The sequence below is a fragment of the Cygnus olor genome, chromosome 17 (assembly GCF_009769625.2).
Source record: "Cygnus olor isolate bCygOlo1 chromosome 17, bCygOlo1.pri.v2, whole genome shotgun sequence".
In the NCBI taxonomy this organism is placed as follows: Eukaryota; Metazoa; Chordata; class Aves; order Anseriformes; family Anatidae; genus Cygnus; species Cygnus olor.
The window spans coordinates 7,062,099-7,079,429 of NC_049185.1; the positions used below are offsets into that span (position 1 = coordinate 7,062,099).

At 41.1% G+C, this 17,331-nt stretch overlaps 1 protein-coding gene across 21 annotated transcripts in view; it reads right to left on the bottom strand.

Moving 5' to 3' along the window:
* Positions 1-6,326: 6,326 nt before the first annotated feature.
* The window catches only part of ARVCF (ARVCF delta catenin family member), a 267,046-nt gene continuing 256,041 nt past the window's right edge, over positions 6,327-17,331 (bottom strand). For 13 of the 21 annotated variants that reach the window (XM_040576691.1, XM_040576695.1, XM_040576694.1 and 10 more), the window contains 4 exons: positions 16,394-16,447; positions 12,134-12,225; positions 9,461-9,574; positions 6,327-8,067 (listed from right to left, as the gene is read on the bottom strand). In XM_040576691.1, coding sequence (XP_040432625.1) covers positions 9,473-9,574; positions 12,134-12,225; positions 16,394-16,447 — 248 coding nt within the window. In that variant the 3' untranslated portion in view covers positions 6,327-8,067; positions 9,461-9,472. Of the gene's footprint in view, positions 9,123-9,460; positions 9,575-12,133; positions 12,226-16,393; positions 16,448-17,331 lie in introns of all 21 variants that reach the window. The other 8 variants (XM_040576712.1, XM_040576698.1, XM_040576697.1 and 5 more) reach the window with 2 other exon arrangements.

A 17,331-nucleotide genomic window follows, 5' to 3' on the forward strand; every position in this document is an offset into this window, starting at 1 on the left:
AAAAGGTATCTCCCACATGACAAGACGTAAAAATAAACACAGCGTACGTATCATCAGATTATTTACAAAATTCCACATGCAAGATAAATTCTTCTGCTTGACAACGCTTCTGAAATGCTCTTAATTATCAGTGGCAAGGGATGAAAAGGAAAAAGCCTGACTGTTTGGGTGATTGGCAATTAAAAAAAAGGCTTTTGGTCAGTTGAGCAAATGTGATCTTGAGTCACTGACATAAAAATCAGAGATCTCCCAGGGAGAAGGGTTACTTTTTAAAATAAAGTCATGCTTTGAATTCTATGAGAAGCAAAAGGAAATGGATCTTCAAATATATTCTGAAAACCTACTAAGTGTTACTGCAGTATCAACCTATTGTAATTAGAAGACACAACCTATCCTTGCATAACCCACGTATGAAACAGGGCACCTGGTAGTACGTAAAACAAAGTCTGCTAAGAGCGTACCATGGATAGAAAGCACCCAATTGAAAGATCTCTCCTAGAACAAAACCAACAGCCTTCAACACATTCTTGTAACTCATATCATAAATGATTGATCCCACCAAATACTGTTAATTAAGATTTATTAGCCAAGTGACAGCTACTCTCTAGATAGTCTTAGGGATTCAAGCAACACATGAAAGTGAAGTATGGTTTCTGCCAGAGCCCCTCTGTTTCCTCAAAGCTACAGGATGTTTTTCAAAATATTGAACTGATCCTTTATTTCGGTGTACAAGGGAGGTGGAGGATTCATGAGGAAGTCAAACCTACCCCTAGTCCCTTTTGCTTTCTACTTTAATACCAAACTGAGTGTAACAGCACCCATGTAGCAGTCCTTACAGAGGAAATTACTCACCAGAGTAAACAGCAGTCATATGTTTGTATAGGGTCTACTGCTTTCTCCCACTGGTACGAGGAAGTGAAAGCACCCCACTGAGAAATTTTGAGCAGTGAGTCATGAACATCAGATGCAGTGAACATAGAGAAATCCCTGCAAGAGCAGCAAGAGATGACTGAGATCTGACCTCTCCCGACAGAGATGGCACCCCAGGCCTGTGATGTGTGCTTGTTTGGTTGATTTGAGCAATCAATTAAGAATCAGTAAATAAAGTATCATGAGTAACAGCTTACTGTTTGCTTTGCACACATACTAAACATAGTAAAATAATGTTAGTGTCTTTGCCTCTGCAGCTCAGCGGATGGTCTAATTGTAACACAATAACTTCCCATTGTAACAAATCCTCCCCCACTGTCAGCCTGTACCACAACAAGATTCTGCCATTGCTGTGCTTGAATAACACAGAGATGACACTGGGGAAGGGAGCAATGATGACAGGATGTTCCCCTAAGACACTGCTGAAACCTGAAACAGACAAGGACTGTGGTATTTCTTGCCCGTTGTTACCAGGTCAGCCTTTCACCCGCAGGACTCACTGCTTCCATTTGCCCAACCTGTGATAAGCTGGAAACAAAATCACTTTGACAGCTATAAAAGGTCAGCTGGAGAAACAACATACTTGTTTAAGCTCAGTATCTTACTTATAACATCTGCTATTCATCATCATATTAGTGCACCCACAAAGAAAAAAATCGGATTCCTCATTGCAGTAGAACGCCAGTGATGATACCTAGCAGGGAGACTAAGCTCAGGAGCCCACATCTTACCACCAATGCTTGTGAAAATAGATCCTCCAGCTGCAAGACACAAACTGTAGATGACTTGACAGAACTCCTGGGGATGCACTCAGGATATCTGAAATAAGGAGGGAAGGCAAGCTGAAGACAACCTTCCCAGTGCTGTCAGCAAGCATCCACAAGTAAATGGAACCTTACAGTCCTGTGAATGAATAGCACAAGCAGGCATTAACGTATGGCAAACTCTTGTGGCCAGCAATGATTCAACCACCTTTAAATCACAGAAAAACTGACCTCCGCTCTAAAACCTTGCACAACACTCATGTCAAGATTTACAGGGTTTTGTCATGATTCACGAAGGCATATCAGTTAGCATGGTATGTTTAGGTGATCGGTCTCTCTACGAGAGGCAGTCCTCAGAATTACCCAGGAAAGATTTGTCAGTAACTGGCTGTTTCTTGAAATATATGGCTGACTTTTCATTATCGTGATTTTTTTCCCCAGCATGGCAACAAATGTAAATTATTTGGCACATCCCTGAAATAACAATTTATCATCTTAACCAAATCTCATACATAGCTATGACAAACTTAAAGATCTTCTGTTATTCTTTTACAGTTATATTTCTGACAATACTTGCAGGCATTTCAGATATGCGAAATCTTTGTAAAGTTACACAAATTTTACAGCTAAATTGGAAAAGGTTAATAATAGCTTCTCAAATTGAAAAACCATCAGCAAGTTAGGCTTGTGGTCCTAAATGCGCAGTCCTCTGAACAGTGTCAGAGATTTCTTTCTCATAGAAATATGTTTATACATTAAAAAGGAAAAAAAAACCATGACCTAGAGTCCAAGGCCCTTACAGGACTTTTTGCTACTACTCCACCAAATGGCAATGAATCAAAAATTTTCAGCTGTACTAGTTTAAAGGATATTCCAAGTGCCCTCATTACCACTGACCTATTACTAACACAGAGTGCTGACCTCAGCTAGCGTTAAATAATTCCCTGCCACAGAAAACTGCTGTTACGAAGCCAAAGAATATTTGAGATACCTGATGTAACAAAAAGATAACCAATGGCACATGTATTCTTTCCAGGCATGGTTTATTGAAAACACACCAAATTGTTATCCTACATACCTGGTTTCTAACAAGCATTCTACTTGTCTGCATTATGGAAAGATCCTATAATAATAATACATTCTGTCACGGTAACATTTGTTCTATGAAAAGCATAATCCACCTTTTTTTTTCCCTCCATACTGGTAAAATCAAACCATTCTAAGTGTTTCAGTTTATAGTACAGTGTAAATACAATGCAAAACCCCACCAGTCTAAACTACAGAGAGAATGTTGAGTAGTATTACAGAAAACACATTGTTGATTTGTTTTTTATTCTCCTACCATGAAAATTTTAAGGCACATGATAGTTACAAACACATTAGCTACTAATTACCAGTAAGCTTCTTAGTCTAGTTACTTTGCTTTTCTGAACAGTAAGAACCAGGTTGGCAGGCCTTGTAGTATCTGCACTATCTTCCTCCTCACCTTGCAGTTGGACCTAACATCCTACCCCGATGTAAAACGAGACAGAATAAAATAGGTTTGTAACACCTTTCCCTTTAAATGCACTAGATTAGTTACTGTACCAATAAATCTGAGAACTTCTCTGTCAAAGAGAAACCAGATTTTAGGGGCATGAAAACAAATGAACTTAGCTAGCGAGAAACTATGCCTATATAAATACTTCCAAAAGCGGTGAGAGCATGATCCAGCCCCGACAGCACAAAACTGCTGTCTGAACCTATTGGCACACTATAGTTTTCACTGAGTGGGCAGTTAGCAGAAGAGACTATAATCAATCTCTAATGCGCCCGTTTGGCTTCTGAAGCTTTGCTTACTCTAAGGGTTTAAGATGTGCCTCTCTCACAGGTAGCTAAGCCTATAAGCTCAACTTTAAGGCAAGTAACAGAAGGTAACTCACCACCTTCAAGCTCACAAAACTTGCTGTAGGAGTAAAAACTGCTTTGCCCAGCATAAACCACACATGCTAGAAAGCATCTCTGAAAACTACTCCTCAGAGCGGCAAGAACCTACTGACTGACTCTAACAAGCATGCCACCCCGCCTTCTTGATGCATCACTTACAGCAAGTCAGGTCCTAGTCCCAAAGTCAATCCCTTTTATAATGTCTTGGCGAAGCGGACACGATTTACTTTCCTGATGCACCCATTCAGAATCTGCATGTCTGAGTGCACAAGAGGAGAACCAAGATAGGCAGGTGTTTTGCCCATAGGACACAGAAGATCGGGACCTCTGGTTGCACAAATCATTCCCTAGGGAGCATTTCAAGCTGGCAACACATCTTTGATTTGTCAAGTTACACTTTTGGCTAAATTACTATTTATCTCCAAGACAGAAACAAAATGTTCTAAAGCCTTGCCTTTGTTCTGGAGTCTGCACAGGCAGACCAACCTGGGAAGTTGTAAGCACAAGCACAATTGCTATGTGTTCAGCAGCCAAACTTGATGCTTCTCCAGGGGAGTCTTAACACATAATGGCCCCATCAGCATTAAGTGATTTTGTTGTTTTTGATTATCTGTTCTTAACCTCCACAGTTCATTGAATATACCTGGGAGACGTGCAAGCCACCTCCCTGGGATGAAAGTTCTGCAGTTATTATTTGCCATCAGACGTCTCTCCCCTCCCCGTGTTATCTCAGCCCTCACTGGACCATCAAATCTCTTCCTCCTCTTTATTAGGAGTCTTGCAACATCATCTCTTCCTTCCACAACCACCCCTCCCACTAGAATTTCTTCATGTAGAAATCTCTTCTACCCCATCCCTTTGCAGGCAGATTGCCTCCAGTTTTCACAGTGGAGCCAACAGAAAAAGAGGAGGTCACATTCCTGAGCCCTAAAAAGCGCTGCCTGCCTTTTAGCAGGAGGCTCTAGACCCTACTGCAGCTTTAGTCACACACACTGCCACTTTCCCTTCTTAACATACAGTCCCTGCTGCCAAAATAAACTCAACAATTACTGGTTTATTTACCCACATCCCAGAACAGCTCAAACGGCCCAGTCACACATCAACAAGGGGAGAGGTAGGGGTAGGCGTGGGTGCACATCCCACCAGCACCTTCCAGAAGTGAGCTTGTTGCCACAGATAACAAGGGCACTGGATAAATCACCAGACCTGGTTCAACGAATCTTGCTACAGATTTTGGCTGGTGAGCTGATAATACAAGGTGATTGTCTCATATGCAAGTCACCCCTAGTCCATTTACCTTCCTCAACATCCAAGCAAGTTTGGTGAGAAGAGAAAAACACAGTAATGTAAATGATGGGTTCTTGGTTATTGCTACATACCTTGGAATCAATCATTACTGTAAGGCATGGGAAGGGTAAGGGTAAGACGTGATTCCCAGGGGAAGTCTTGGCACATGGATTTGGTATTTCACCTCTTGGTACACTATCCTCTGCTTTCCTGTTGCAGTAAAACATGTTGTCAACTCTCAAGAACCCTGGCTGCCAAGAACACTTACCCTAGGGAAAAGAAAGAAGAACAGTTTGCTACAATGACCCTGGGCAGCCAATTCCGTCTCATCTGATAGGGAACTTTGTTTGCTTATCACAAGATGCAGTATAAATATGAAAAGCACTTGGGGGGTAGGGAGTCGGATAGGGTCTGAATTTGCTCCTTCTCCTTAGTGTTGGGCTCACTAGTGACAGAGCCCAGAGTAGATTCCCAACCAGATTTTGAATGTCCCCGTAGTGCCCCACTGAAAGCCACATGGTATCTGGGATAGGAGGTTATGGACATCATCGGCCCCTAGTCATGTCACTTCCCCCTTTCTGCAGTTTTCTATTAACCTCTTGCTGGCTTTGAAATATTTGTACAACTGCTAAATCACAAAGTCTTGAAAGGAGTCTCTGCCAACAGTCAGGTCTTTATTTTAAGCAAACTTTTGCTCAGAATCCTTTGGTAAATATATGGTTTGAAGTAGATCAGGGACAGACTGACAGCATGGCCCTTCTCTTACACTGTTCTAATTAGCTACAAAGCAGGTTCCATTGCTAATTACTGAACGTTTTTAAAAAAATCCTTTCATATACAAAAAGAATACACCAAATACATAACCAAAAGTGATATAAAACGTTTCTGTGTAGCTTGGTTAAAAGGGTCTCCGCATATTGGCAGAACAAGTATGAAAAGAGCACCATTGATATAATTAATATACAGTCAGACTATGTTTCTGGTTTCATTGCCACACTTTATGTCTACACACAGAGAGACACTGCCCCTGACACAAATGCAGATAATCACAGACGCATCTCTTTGTTTCCCTTGATCTGCTAAGCATCTTTGGTCCAACAGGACTCTCATGCAGGTGACCCTCCCCCCCCCATCTTTGCTATCTTAATTTGCTCCAAGCGACTTCACCTTCCCTAGGATCCCGAAGTGACCACTGTAATGTACGTAGAAGATGAGGGTCAAAAGGGAGGGGCCGAAGGAGCACGTGTGTCATCCAAATCACTGACAGCTTCTGGCATCAGTCTTTTTCCCTGAATCAACAAATGCTTCCCTCTCCTGCAAACTACTTTACACGATTTTGTTAACCTAGCCTCTGCACAACAATATATATATATAGATATATAGATTTTTTTTTATTTATATATATGTATTCATGTCAAATTTAATATACTCAAGAAGATACAAAGCTCTTGGTACTTGCTTTTTTTTTCCCTTTTTTTTTTTTTTTTTTTACAAAAGCTTCAGACATTAATTATTACAGTAATATTTTGGGTGACGCACGGTTGTTGAATATTTCTCCTTTTTAATTACAAAGGAAACAGCAGGCACTGAAAACCCCAAATGATGTTTGCTAGGTTCAAAAATGTGCTTTCCAGTTGCACCATTTTTAGGAGCTTGTTTAGAATTAAGTGTGGCATACAAGAACAGCGGCAACCAATCAAAACCAGCAAAAGTCCTCTGATGCTACTAGTGAGACACTTGGTTCTTACTCTCTTTTGCTGCCCTCCCTTGACCAATGCCTGGAGAAAAATCAGTGATCTGAAGTCACCTAGTTCGTTGTATTACCAGATATGGTACATGCAGCGTATGTTCTCATGAGGTAAAAATTCCTCCCTGTCCAGAGCATGCCATGGCATCTAAGAGGAGAACTTTTGCACATGATGATTTTCATACCAACTAAAATATGTAATCTCAAAACAAAACCAAAGGAACACAGAAATCATGATGACTTAAACGCCAAACCAGTTCCCTTTGTGGCATTTTTCATCAGGATCCACAGCCCAAAGCAAACATGGATCCAACAGTGATAAATTTACTACCAAATGTAAGTGACAGACCCATCTAAAACTTATAGCATGCTCAAAATAACCCCGCAAAGAAGCTCCTACTTCTTCCAATGTGTTAAGAGCTATGGCAAAAGAAATTGTTAATTGTTATCAATGCAACATTTAAAATGTATAAGCTCCTTACTGCAACCTTTGAGAACAAGAAAATAAAAAGTCAGCCAACTCCACTTCTCAGCATAGATTTCTGAACCGGGGACGCTGAAACCTTCAATGAACTGTTTTCCGTATGTGGAAATAAAAACAGAGCCATTACAGAATTCAAAAGGCAGAAGTATTGTACACCAGATTATAACGATAATATAGCACTGTGATTGATATAGCTTACTCTAAAAGCAGATTATACAGCTTGCATCAATTTTATCTACTCTCCAGTTCCTTTGACCAGCATTTAATAGTTTTTGTTCTGTATTTTCTCTCTTCATTGAAATTCAATAAATCCAACTCAACATTCCTGCACTTCCTGTGGAAATAATGAAGAAAACCTCAACATTTTTCAAAAACTCTTAAAAAATGTTAGATTCACAGTTCAAATAAATCCCCCAAAACAAAAATAAAACAAAACAATGAGACCCAAAGCAGAAAAGTGCTATTATCTTCATGACTACACCTATGATATTATTTCAAATATTCTGCAGTTTCTCTTTCGCTTGTGAAGCTGTCCTCTGCTGCTGCATGACCTTCATTTCTCATACTCGACACCATCCACACATAAGAGTCACCTAAGAGTGCAGGCAGCTAGATGGAAGCTTGGATTCTCTCTTCTTGCATGCTTTCTTCTTGCAGGAGCGGGAGGGAGGGGGGAGGCGGCTATGTCTGGTGGGAATAGAACTGATTTAAAAAGCAAATTCATCTCGCTGTAAGGCATGGTGCTCTGGGGTTGGCAATGGCAGTCAGTTGTGTTTTCTCCCCGCATCCTCCTAGAATCTGCGGCCTTGTCAGTGATGCAGCGCCCTCCAGATCTGAATGGCAGTGGTGACTGATGAAATCCTCTGTGTCAATTCAGTGTTTTTTTTTCCTCCCCCTCAATTAAAAAAAAATGTGGTTGGACTCTAGCCCTGCAAAATAAAGTCAGAACTGATTAATACCAACAAGTAACATGACATTGGTGATCTCCATCACCCAGTGGTAGAACAATGGCTGGAAATGCCAATCTATCCCCAATATATGGGTTTGTTGAAGGGTATGACTGGGAGAAAACGAGCACAGACTTTGTTTGTCAAAGTTCCACCCATACACCTTCACTGCTAAGAGGAAGAACACAGGAGTAGAATTGCACAGGCACTATACACACATAGATTTGGCTGGGCCCACAAGGCTGAGCACACAGCACTGACCAGCTGCGGGAAGCCAGCAGTGCTGGGTCTGCTCCTAGCTACACAAGGGTACCTGGTGGTGTTGCAAGACTGCTTTGGCTAGGTGCTTCCAACCCAGGAACAGAAACAAGATGCAAACACACAGCACTTTTACTAGACTCTTAAAAGAAGAAGGGGTGGAACCCCAGAAGCAAAGCTCCAGAACGTACTTGCACTAACGCGAGTCATTTCCACGTACAATTGTGGGGGTGGATGATGCTTCACATTTTGGAATGTAGGCCTTAAAGGCCTGTTTGTATACTCTGTTGGGAAAGTTGCCCAGCGCCTTCACAACTGTCACTTTGGTATTCCTTTAGTCATAGCCAGGGGCACAAAACCTGCTGCTCCAAATGGAACATCGCATCTCCACTGACAGAGTGATGGAAGATACAACCAGGGCAGAGGGCTGCCTAGTAAGATGGGGGGAGACAGATGAGCAGCAGCAGGAGTAAAGAAGGGCTAGTGACATTACTGAGGAACTGGGCACATGGCAAAGGCAGAGGGCTAGAAAGTGACAAAAAGGTGCCCTTTTTTTTTTTTTTTTTAAATAACAACAACAAAAAAGAATTGGGAAGTGGGAGTTGTGGCTAAATGGTTCTTGTGTAACCAAATTCATCTCGCCTTGCAAAGTAACTGTACAGGCAGCAGCTTTCCAGCAGGCGGGCAGGGCTGTGTAATTCATGGGAACCTCGGGGGACATCCATGAACAGTCAAGGATACAGTTTTCCTTAAGTCTCAGGCTAGTCCTTATAATGAGTCTGGAGGGGAAAAAATGGTTGGAATCAGGAACACACTATTCAAATTCATTCCCATGGCCTAACGAGGAGAAATTTTTCACGTTTCAGCTGACAACCAATCATTCAAGATACTAATTTGCTGTCTGGTTATTTGACAGGTTATTTTTTAATCAAACAGTGGTGTTTGATTGCCTTTCATTAAAGACATGCTGAATAATATAAACACTGCTTTTTCAAATGCATTATCATTTGTCTGAAAGGACCCAGTTAGCAGTTAGCCTTGAAGAGATTCCACAGTGATACAGATCATGCACGAGACAAGTTAATCACTAGTACCAATTACCATTGAAATAACCTACCATGCATGCAAATTAGACCCAAGAGTCAACAGGCTGGGGTTTAATGTCACGGGCATCCACCAGATTCACCGAAGCCCTGTTACTCCTGTTAATGTTTTTCCTATTTGTGTCATTCTGCAGCACAGGGTGAGGAGTTAAAGGCAAAACAGAGTGGATTAATCAAACAAAACCACCAAACAAGTCAGCTCAAAGGAGCACAAGGGAAAATTAGTGGTAGAGAAACAAGATCAGCAAAGGCACAATACTGACAAGAGCACTTGCAGCAGCCAAAAGGCTGCACTTCCCTGCCATCATTATTCACGATTCTTGGTCACTCTTGAGCTTCAGAGCCACAGTTATCGAACAGTTCACAAGCCAGAAGACCCCACAGACATATTTCTTTTTCACAGGATAGGAAGAAGGAAGAGTAGCAGCTGCTCAGGCTTTGCTCTAACTGAGGACATACCAGTGCAGACCCTTGAGGCATACAACAGGCTGAATTCAGGCTATCCTTTATCCTTAAAACCTGGAGGCAGTACAGACTGTGGCAGGCACATCACTGAGGTGAAATATTTTTTATTCCTTTCTTATGAAAGCAAAGCAGCTGTTCCCTGGAGCTCTGGGTTGTGCTTCACCTCAGACATACACTGGGAGTTTGGGCTGAATTACACAATTTTGAGGATTGTGTTAGACCACTTTCATGAAACAAGTGGCAAAAAACACAAGCATTTGTTAATTCTTCTTCCTTGGCCTATTTTCTCTATAAAGTCATTTTCTGTCAAGCTCCTATTGATCAGAATTCTTATGTCGCTTAGTGCATCCACTCTCACTGCATCCTTATAATACATTACAACTGTGATGAGGGGACTAGAAAGTCTGTACCATTAGCAGTGGTTCAAGCTGGGCTATCTCTTGCCACTTCAGAGCAACACTGGAGCAGGGAGGCATGCTGCAAGCCTTTAGTAATCAGCTCAGTTGTATCAGTTCCCAAAAAAAAAAATAAATTGAAAGAGCACCACCACTTCCAAGGGGAGTGGTGAGATTTTGTTCCTCTTCTGTCTTCACTCCACTTTGTCAAGCAGAAATGGATTGGAAAAGTTTAAACAGAAAGGTTATTGCTAGTGGATTCCTTTAATAGGTGTCACCACATGTCCAGACTTTGCAAAGGAGCTGCAAGATGACCAAACGGAAAAACTGTAATGACTGTTCTCCTGCAAAAAGCTTTTTGGGTGGCAGAGGCCTCCTAAACAATATGCAGCCATAATCTTCACTTATTTCTAGAACTGGTCAAAGGAGAAAATAAGTGAACTAACAGCTGAAGCAAACAGGCCAGTGTTTCAGATCAGCCATGTTACTCTAGGCCATTCACTTGCTGATTCAAAACAGGAAGCCCTGGTTGGCACTATGGAGTTGACACGAGACAATTAGTGATTATATTAAAAAAAACTAACTGGGCAGCCTCCAACAAGGTGCAGTTACAGCCAGAACTGTCAAATGGAAAAAAGGTGATCTGTGCTTAAAAGAAGTGCATCTGGATGTAAGGTATTCTCCAGGGTATACCTTCAGAGGAAAGGAGGACACAGCAGGTAACGCACAAGCAGGCAAGTTAACACAGGCAGACTGATACAGCAGGACCTCTTCCTAATTCTATGGAAAGATTTTTCTCCAAATCACATTTTCATTTCCCTTGTTCAATATAGTGTATTTTCCTTTCAATCGACTGAAATTTAATTGTTTCCACTGAGCACGAATCACCTGGATTTATGGATATTATCAGCAACGTGCTGAAGGTTATTAAGGACATCTTTCTATAGACTAACAACAGTGTTTCCTGTAATGGATTCTTGGTTCACTGAAGGCACACCCCCCCTCAGGAATGACCTACCCAGGAGAAAATACAAGCTAGTTTTGAGGCCAGGGAGACGTGATGGCCACAGCATTGTTAGAAGCGTTAAGCAATTTCTAAAATAAACAAATCTACTGAAAAGGCATAGCAATGCAACAGAAATTAAACAGAACCCACTAAGCGACATTTGCACACAACATACAATGCAAAAGGCTTTGTGAAGTTGTGAAGTTTTTTTTTTTTTTTTAAACTAGAAGGTTGTCTAAATTTTGTTTTTAGAAGGCACACACTCCTAAGTATGCACGCCTCTCCCTCCCTCTCCATCTTTTTGGCCCATGCCCAATGTCTACTGTCAGGACCCTGAGTGTTGGTGAAACGAATGCTGTTCGCCACCCTGCTCTACTCAGACACACAAGTTCACACGTACTTCTTGTGGTGAAAACAATAAAGCAGTGTGATGGTTTGCAGGGACTATTCTTGGAATAAAGTCTGAACACAGTTATTCACTTTAGGGCTAGGGAATGTTGCCTGCACAAAGGTGACAGAACAAACACTTCCTATTTTTATAGCCTCATCCATTTACAAGAATATATCAATTACCTGCATTTTCTCCTGCAGTGGAGAACAGCTTTTTGTTTTTATTTCTAGTTATCCAATTAATTGCTGAATTACAAAATGGTGCCTTTAGCTTAACATCAAACAAGCAAAAAACACACACACATATACACACAAAAGAACAACCTTAAAAGTCCCCTGATAATTAACTACCCTGTATTTTTTGTGGAGGACACCAGGCTCTGTTTCTTTTACAGGGACTAACTAGCACTCAGCAATAAGAGGAATCTCACTTTTAAAGGTTCTTTCTCTGAGGCATCTCCTGTGTTATCGCTGGTCTTGTACTTGCGCTCCTTGTCCCGGTGATCAATGGTGGAGTACCCATCTGAGGAGAAAAAAGATGACAGTCAGGCATGAAGCACTACTAAGAGCAAAAACAGAGCTGATGCTAGCAGTATTCTTCAGCAAAGAAATGGGAAAATAAACCGTCAACACACAAAGATGCTGGCAGCCTGATTTTCACACGTGCTCCAGCTCTGAAATTTTATTTTTACCAGCTTAAACCAGAGAAGTCTTTTTTTTTTTTTTTTTAATATCACTGCCAGATGCTGGCATTCATTAGCAAGCAGCACTGTTTTCATCCCAGTCTGCTGCAGTTTTGTAGCGTGCCCAAGGAAAGCAGCAAGTTGTCATCTCACGCCCTGTGGCTAATGAGCTCCAAATTCAGCTCAAATCTTGTGTTCTTGCTTAGCAGCCTGATTAATTGGCTGTGTTCATTCTCTGAATGCTCTGCAGCATGTTCCCACTCTTCCTGAGCCTGACTGCAACCAGGACATAACAGTAATTTGGAATAATCCCTTTCAGAGCATCGAGAAAAGGAGACTGTCGAGCTGGAAGAAATCTTGATGTGAATCCTGCTGTGCTAGGACTGTCTTTCATTACAGAGTAGCACCTGTTGATGCTTTTTCTCCTGACAACTAAAACAATATTTAACTGCAATTAACACACAGAGGAGAAGTGTGAGAGGGTATTATAAAAAAACAGCTCTAATTATTTCATAACCTCTGCTTTGAATCAGTCCGCCAATGCAAATCTTAATTTATTTTCCTGATGCACCAAATTTCCTTCATTATCAGTAATGAATAGATCCTGTCCTGCTCTGCTTTTGCAACGTTGTAATATGGAGTAAAAAAAATTCACAGCTCCCCATAGGCTTTTTTCTCCTATGTAATTGAGGGATCATTAGTGTTTTCATGTTCTGATGAACTAGGTTCTTAGAATACCACTAAAAGGTTTTTACAAAACTACCAGAATGCTCATCTCTTGGTGTATTACTTGCCTGCAAAAGGTCATTAAGAAAAAAATAAATCAAGTTTTTTGTGGGGCTTCCTTGTCAGAAAGAGGCTTCACCTGCCTGCATGACAAAAGCGCATGCAGCTACTGTGACTTGCACCAAACAGTCACAGCACAGGGTCCTGAACGGCATTCGTGCTGGTCACAGTCAAGTTGGGTTTAAATGAGCTCAAGTTTTCCTACATGTCTCGTGAATCAAAGTGCACACAGACCTGCAAGAAGCACCTGAGATAATGTATATTTATGACATCACAGATAGTAGCAGATAACTTTCCCATGCTGCCTAAAAATAACTAAAGAATTTGAGTTACACATGTAGTACCCAGATCTTAAAGCATAAAAATCATTGCTACACCGAACTTCACTTACAGTTATATGTTGACAACAAAGATAGCTAACACTCTTGGCTATTCGTTTTGAACAAAAAAGAAGAAACCCAAAGCCTTCCAGTTGCATCCAGACACCCAGCCAGCCCGTGTGGAGGAACACATGACCAATAATTAAAATGACCGGCATGAATGTTGCTAGTAAGTCATCTACTAAGGATTCATCATTCATTTAGGAGTAAATAGTTCACGTATGTCTATGTTTAAATGATGATTAAAACATGCTGATTCCCAACAATTCAAGCTCTGAACTGAGAGGCTGCTCTTTGCAGTCAGATATTAATTATACTCACAGTGATGTAACAGATCACTTTGCATTTCTGTACTGCTATCATTGCTCATCCCAACACATTTTTAAATGAACTGCTAAGATACAAAGGGAAACCTTTAACCTGCCCCCGGAAAACTATAGCTACTGAGGTAAAGTATGACAGCTGTAATACATCCCAGCGAGCAAGGTCAGAATAAGGGATATGTAATCACAATAAATAAATAAATAAATAAAAGCACACAGTCTCTTAATACTATTAAAAACAACGAAAAAAACCCCACACAACCCTGCTTAGCCATGGCAGCAACAACAGGAACACCACACTTTTGCACAGTGCCAGGAATCTCACAAAGAATAGTCAAGAACTTTGTTTTTCATACCCAAATTCCAAGGTATTTTGCAGTTAATACCGTAAGCCCACTGTTGTGTGGCCTGTATGCTGATGGTGCCACACACATCAGCACTAATGGAGTGTGTGTTTCTGAAAACCAAGCTCTGTGCTACAACTCTGTCAAGATATGCAGCAGCAGAGATAGGAAGTTCATGTTTAGACCTAATAAAATGAGATAAAAAATAAACATCTTGGAGGCTGCATCAGACAAGTAATACCTAAGGGCCTCAAGGACCACAGCTCTCCAACAAAACTAGCAAGTATTGCTTCTCCCAGGTTTCAAATTCGTTCTAAGTAAGTTAATAGAATTACCTCTGTTTCTGTGGCACGAAGGAGACCTGTGCTGATCCTACTGCTCCACAGTATCAATGCATTTTTCCGAGTTAATACAATGCAGTTTATAGACAAGTTATATTTGGCAGCAGAGGCACTTCTCATTCTTGGCTTTTTTATTCCTCTGTCTCAACTTTTTCCTTGTTGTCTTCTGTATTGCTTTACTGAATACCTGCCATTCATTCTGCAGTGACATTTTTATATTATCACAAATGACACGACCAAATGCATGCTGAATGTCAGTCCATCTATGCCCTCACACAGCTCTCAACTTTTAAAGATCAAACCTCTAGACTCGCCAAAAAGAAGGAGAAAGAAGTAGTTATGCCTAAAGACAGGCATCTAAGAGAGGTGCATCTGAACTTTGCGTCTCTGTTTTGAACAGTTCTCACCTCTAAAATGCTCTCGTCTGACTGACTGTAGGTTAATTACGGCACAGATACAACTTTAGAGAACCAAGGAAATTTGGCATACAGCCTTGAGATCACAGTTCTGCTGCTTCTACAGACAGCTCAGGGTCACAGCCACCCCGAGGCAGCACTGTGACAATATACATTGATGATCTTCAGATTACTGTGCACAGAGTCACTTGTCTGGAGCTGATAAAGTCTGACAGACCTGAGGTATCTCTGCACTGGGCTGTCTACTGCATCCCACAGTAACTCATAATACATGCTTTTTCCATCGCTCAGGATAACCAAGCTCTGGCCCAGGCTCTCCAACAACAGGAAACTGACTGGCCCAGTACTGCCAGCTAATGGGGAACATATTCTTCTGCCTCCCTAGCCACACTGATTGCAAATTAATTCTGTTTACAGAGAAGGATGAGTCCACGGCATTGGCAAACAAGCTGAGATCACAACAGCACACTGCTTCTTGCAGTCTTGAAAAAGAGGCAACATGGGTTAGCAGTAAAGGCCCAGGCACCCAGAGAGCTCAACCATGACAAAAAGAGGCAATATAAGAGCAGGAGGAAGATGGTCGCATTCTGGAACAAGCCTGGTCTTCCACAACGCAGGGGAAGAGGATGAACACCCTGGCTGGAAGGGCCCAGCTGAACAGATGGGTACCTCTAACGTGTGCACAGCATGGAAACCCACTGAATTCTGCAGTGACACAAGGTATTTTTTTCAGCTACAAATAGCAGCATATCAAACTTTGATTTGGAGACATTCATATAAGTATTTAAATAAAAATACTATCAACTAAAAGAACTAAAGCAAATTCCTAAGAACATACAGCACCTTTACCTACCTAAGTAAAGAAAAAAACACTCTACAAGTTGTAAACTGCAAAGTTCATCAATCTGAAAGCATTCCATTGACAGTAGCTGTCTGTTCTCTGGCTGGAGAAAAAGACAGGCTCACTTAAGATGCAGGTAAATGAAAGGCAGAGCCCAGAGTATCGTACGTACTAACATTTTTGTTATTACCTATAGAAAACAAAGGCAGAATGGATTTAAGTGTCACGCCGAAGTAAATTTTCAACTTTTTCCTTCTGCATCTCCAGGTTTTCAGATCTGTAATATGGAATGCAGCTGCCTCAAGAGCCAGGAGACAGAATGAAAGCTAGGACAAGATTTCTCCGTTCTATACTTAAAGTAGTGGAGAAATTGGTGTGTACACAATAGGTGCATTTAAAAGAAAAAGAAGGAAAGAAAAAAGTGAAAGTGACCAATCTTTTGTAAGGTAATGTTCTGTTTTTAAATGTCAGCTTTATCCATTTGAAAGAGTATCACCCAGAAAAATAGCTGAACTTTCCTGTGAGTGAGTGTGCTCTATTGAAACAGACAGAGGGTTTGATCTATGACTGAATTTACCTGGGCCAAGTTCATCCATAGGTATCATATCACGACTCCCAGCCTTCTCGTTATCTATAAAACAGAAACATTGAAACTACCTGAGTTACATTTGCTTTTTCTCAACACCTGGTACTTGTATATTAGTCACAGAACAGAGAGGTCCATAAAGTACTGAATAGTCTTTTACAGTAAGCCTGCAATCAACTGCTATCCATTCAGAAAAGTAAGTTTGATTTAAGCTCTCCAGACAGCACATGTAACCCTTATTTTCTGCTTTGGCACTGCAATACAGAACTCCCTCTCTCCACGTGATAACAGAAACACCATTTCTGCTGTGGATTACCTACCACTTAACAAGCTTCTCTCTGAGTCACAGAAACAAATCAAGCAGCCTGCTGAGCCAACAGAAAGCTAACCCACAAAGAAAATAAAAAGTTTACAATCCATTTGCAGATCTGACCATAGTCATTCTCTGTCTGCATAATCTGCCAAATTTGATCAAACAGACAGAAGGTGGCAGGACAGCATGTCTGTCTTTTTTTGCAGTAATCTGCAGTTAAACAGGGTTAAGAGCAATATGACACACTGTCATAGGGAGACTACAGATTTCCTAACAGAAATTTAGATGTCTGAGTATTAGAAACCAGAACTAGACTCAGAGACAAAGCAGTCACAATGAAACTAAAGCTGAAGCTTTACACACCAGTGTTGGTACAGCTGTGTCAGGCCTGATGAACAAACAACAGTTAGGTTTAGCTAGTGTTTGGATAAACCATCTCAAATGAAAAAACTTGCACAGTAGAGGAAGAAGCGTTGCCAAAGCAGCCACATTTATTTAGAAAGGAAAAACTCCAGTACTGAGATTCCAAGCCCACTGCCTGGCTGAAAGCGAGATTTACTAATAAATAACATGGTTAAAAAAAAGCTGTTCTCCTCTATATTCCATTTCACATCTA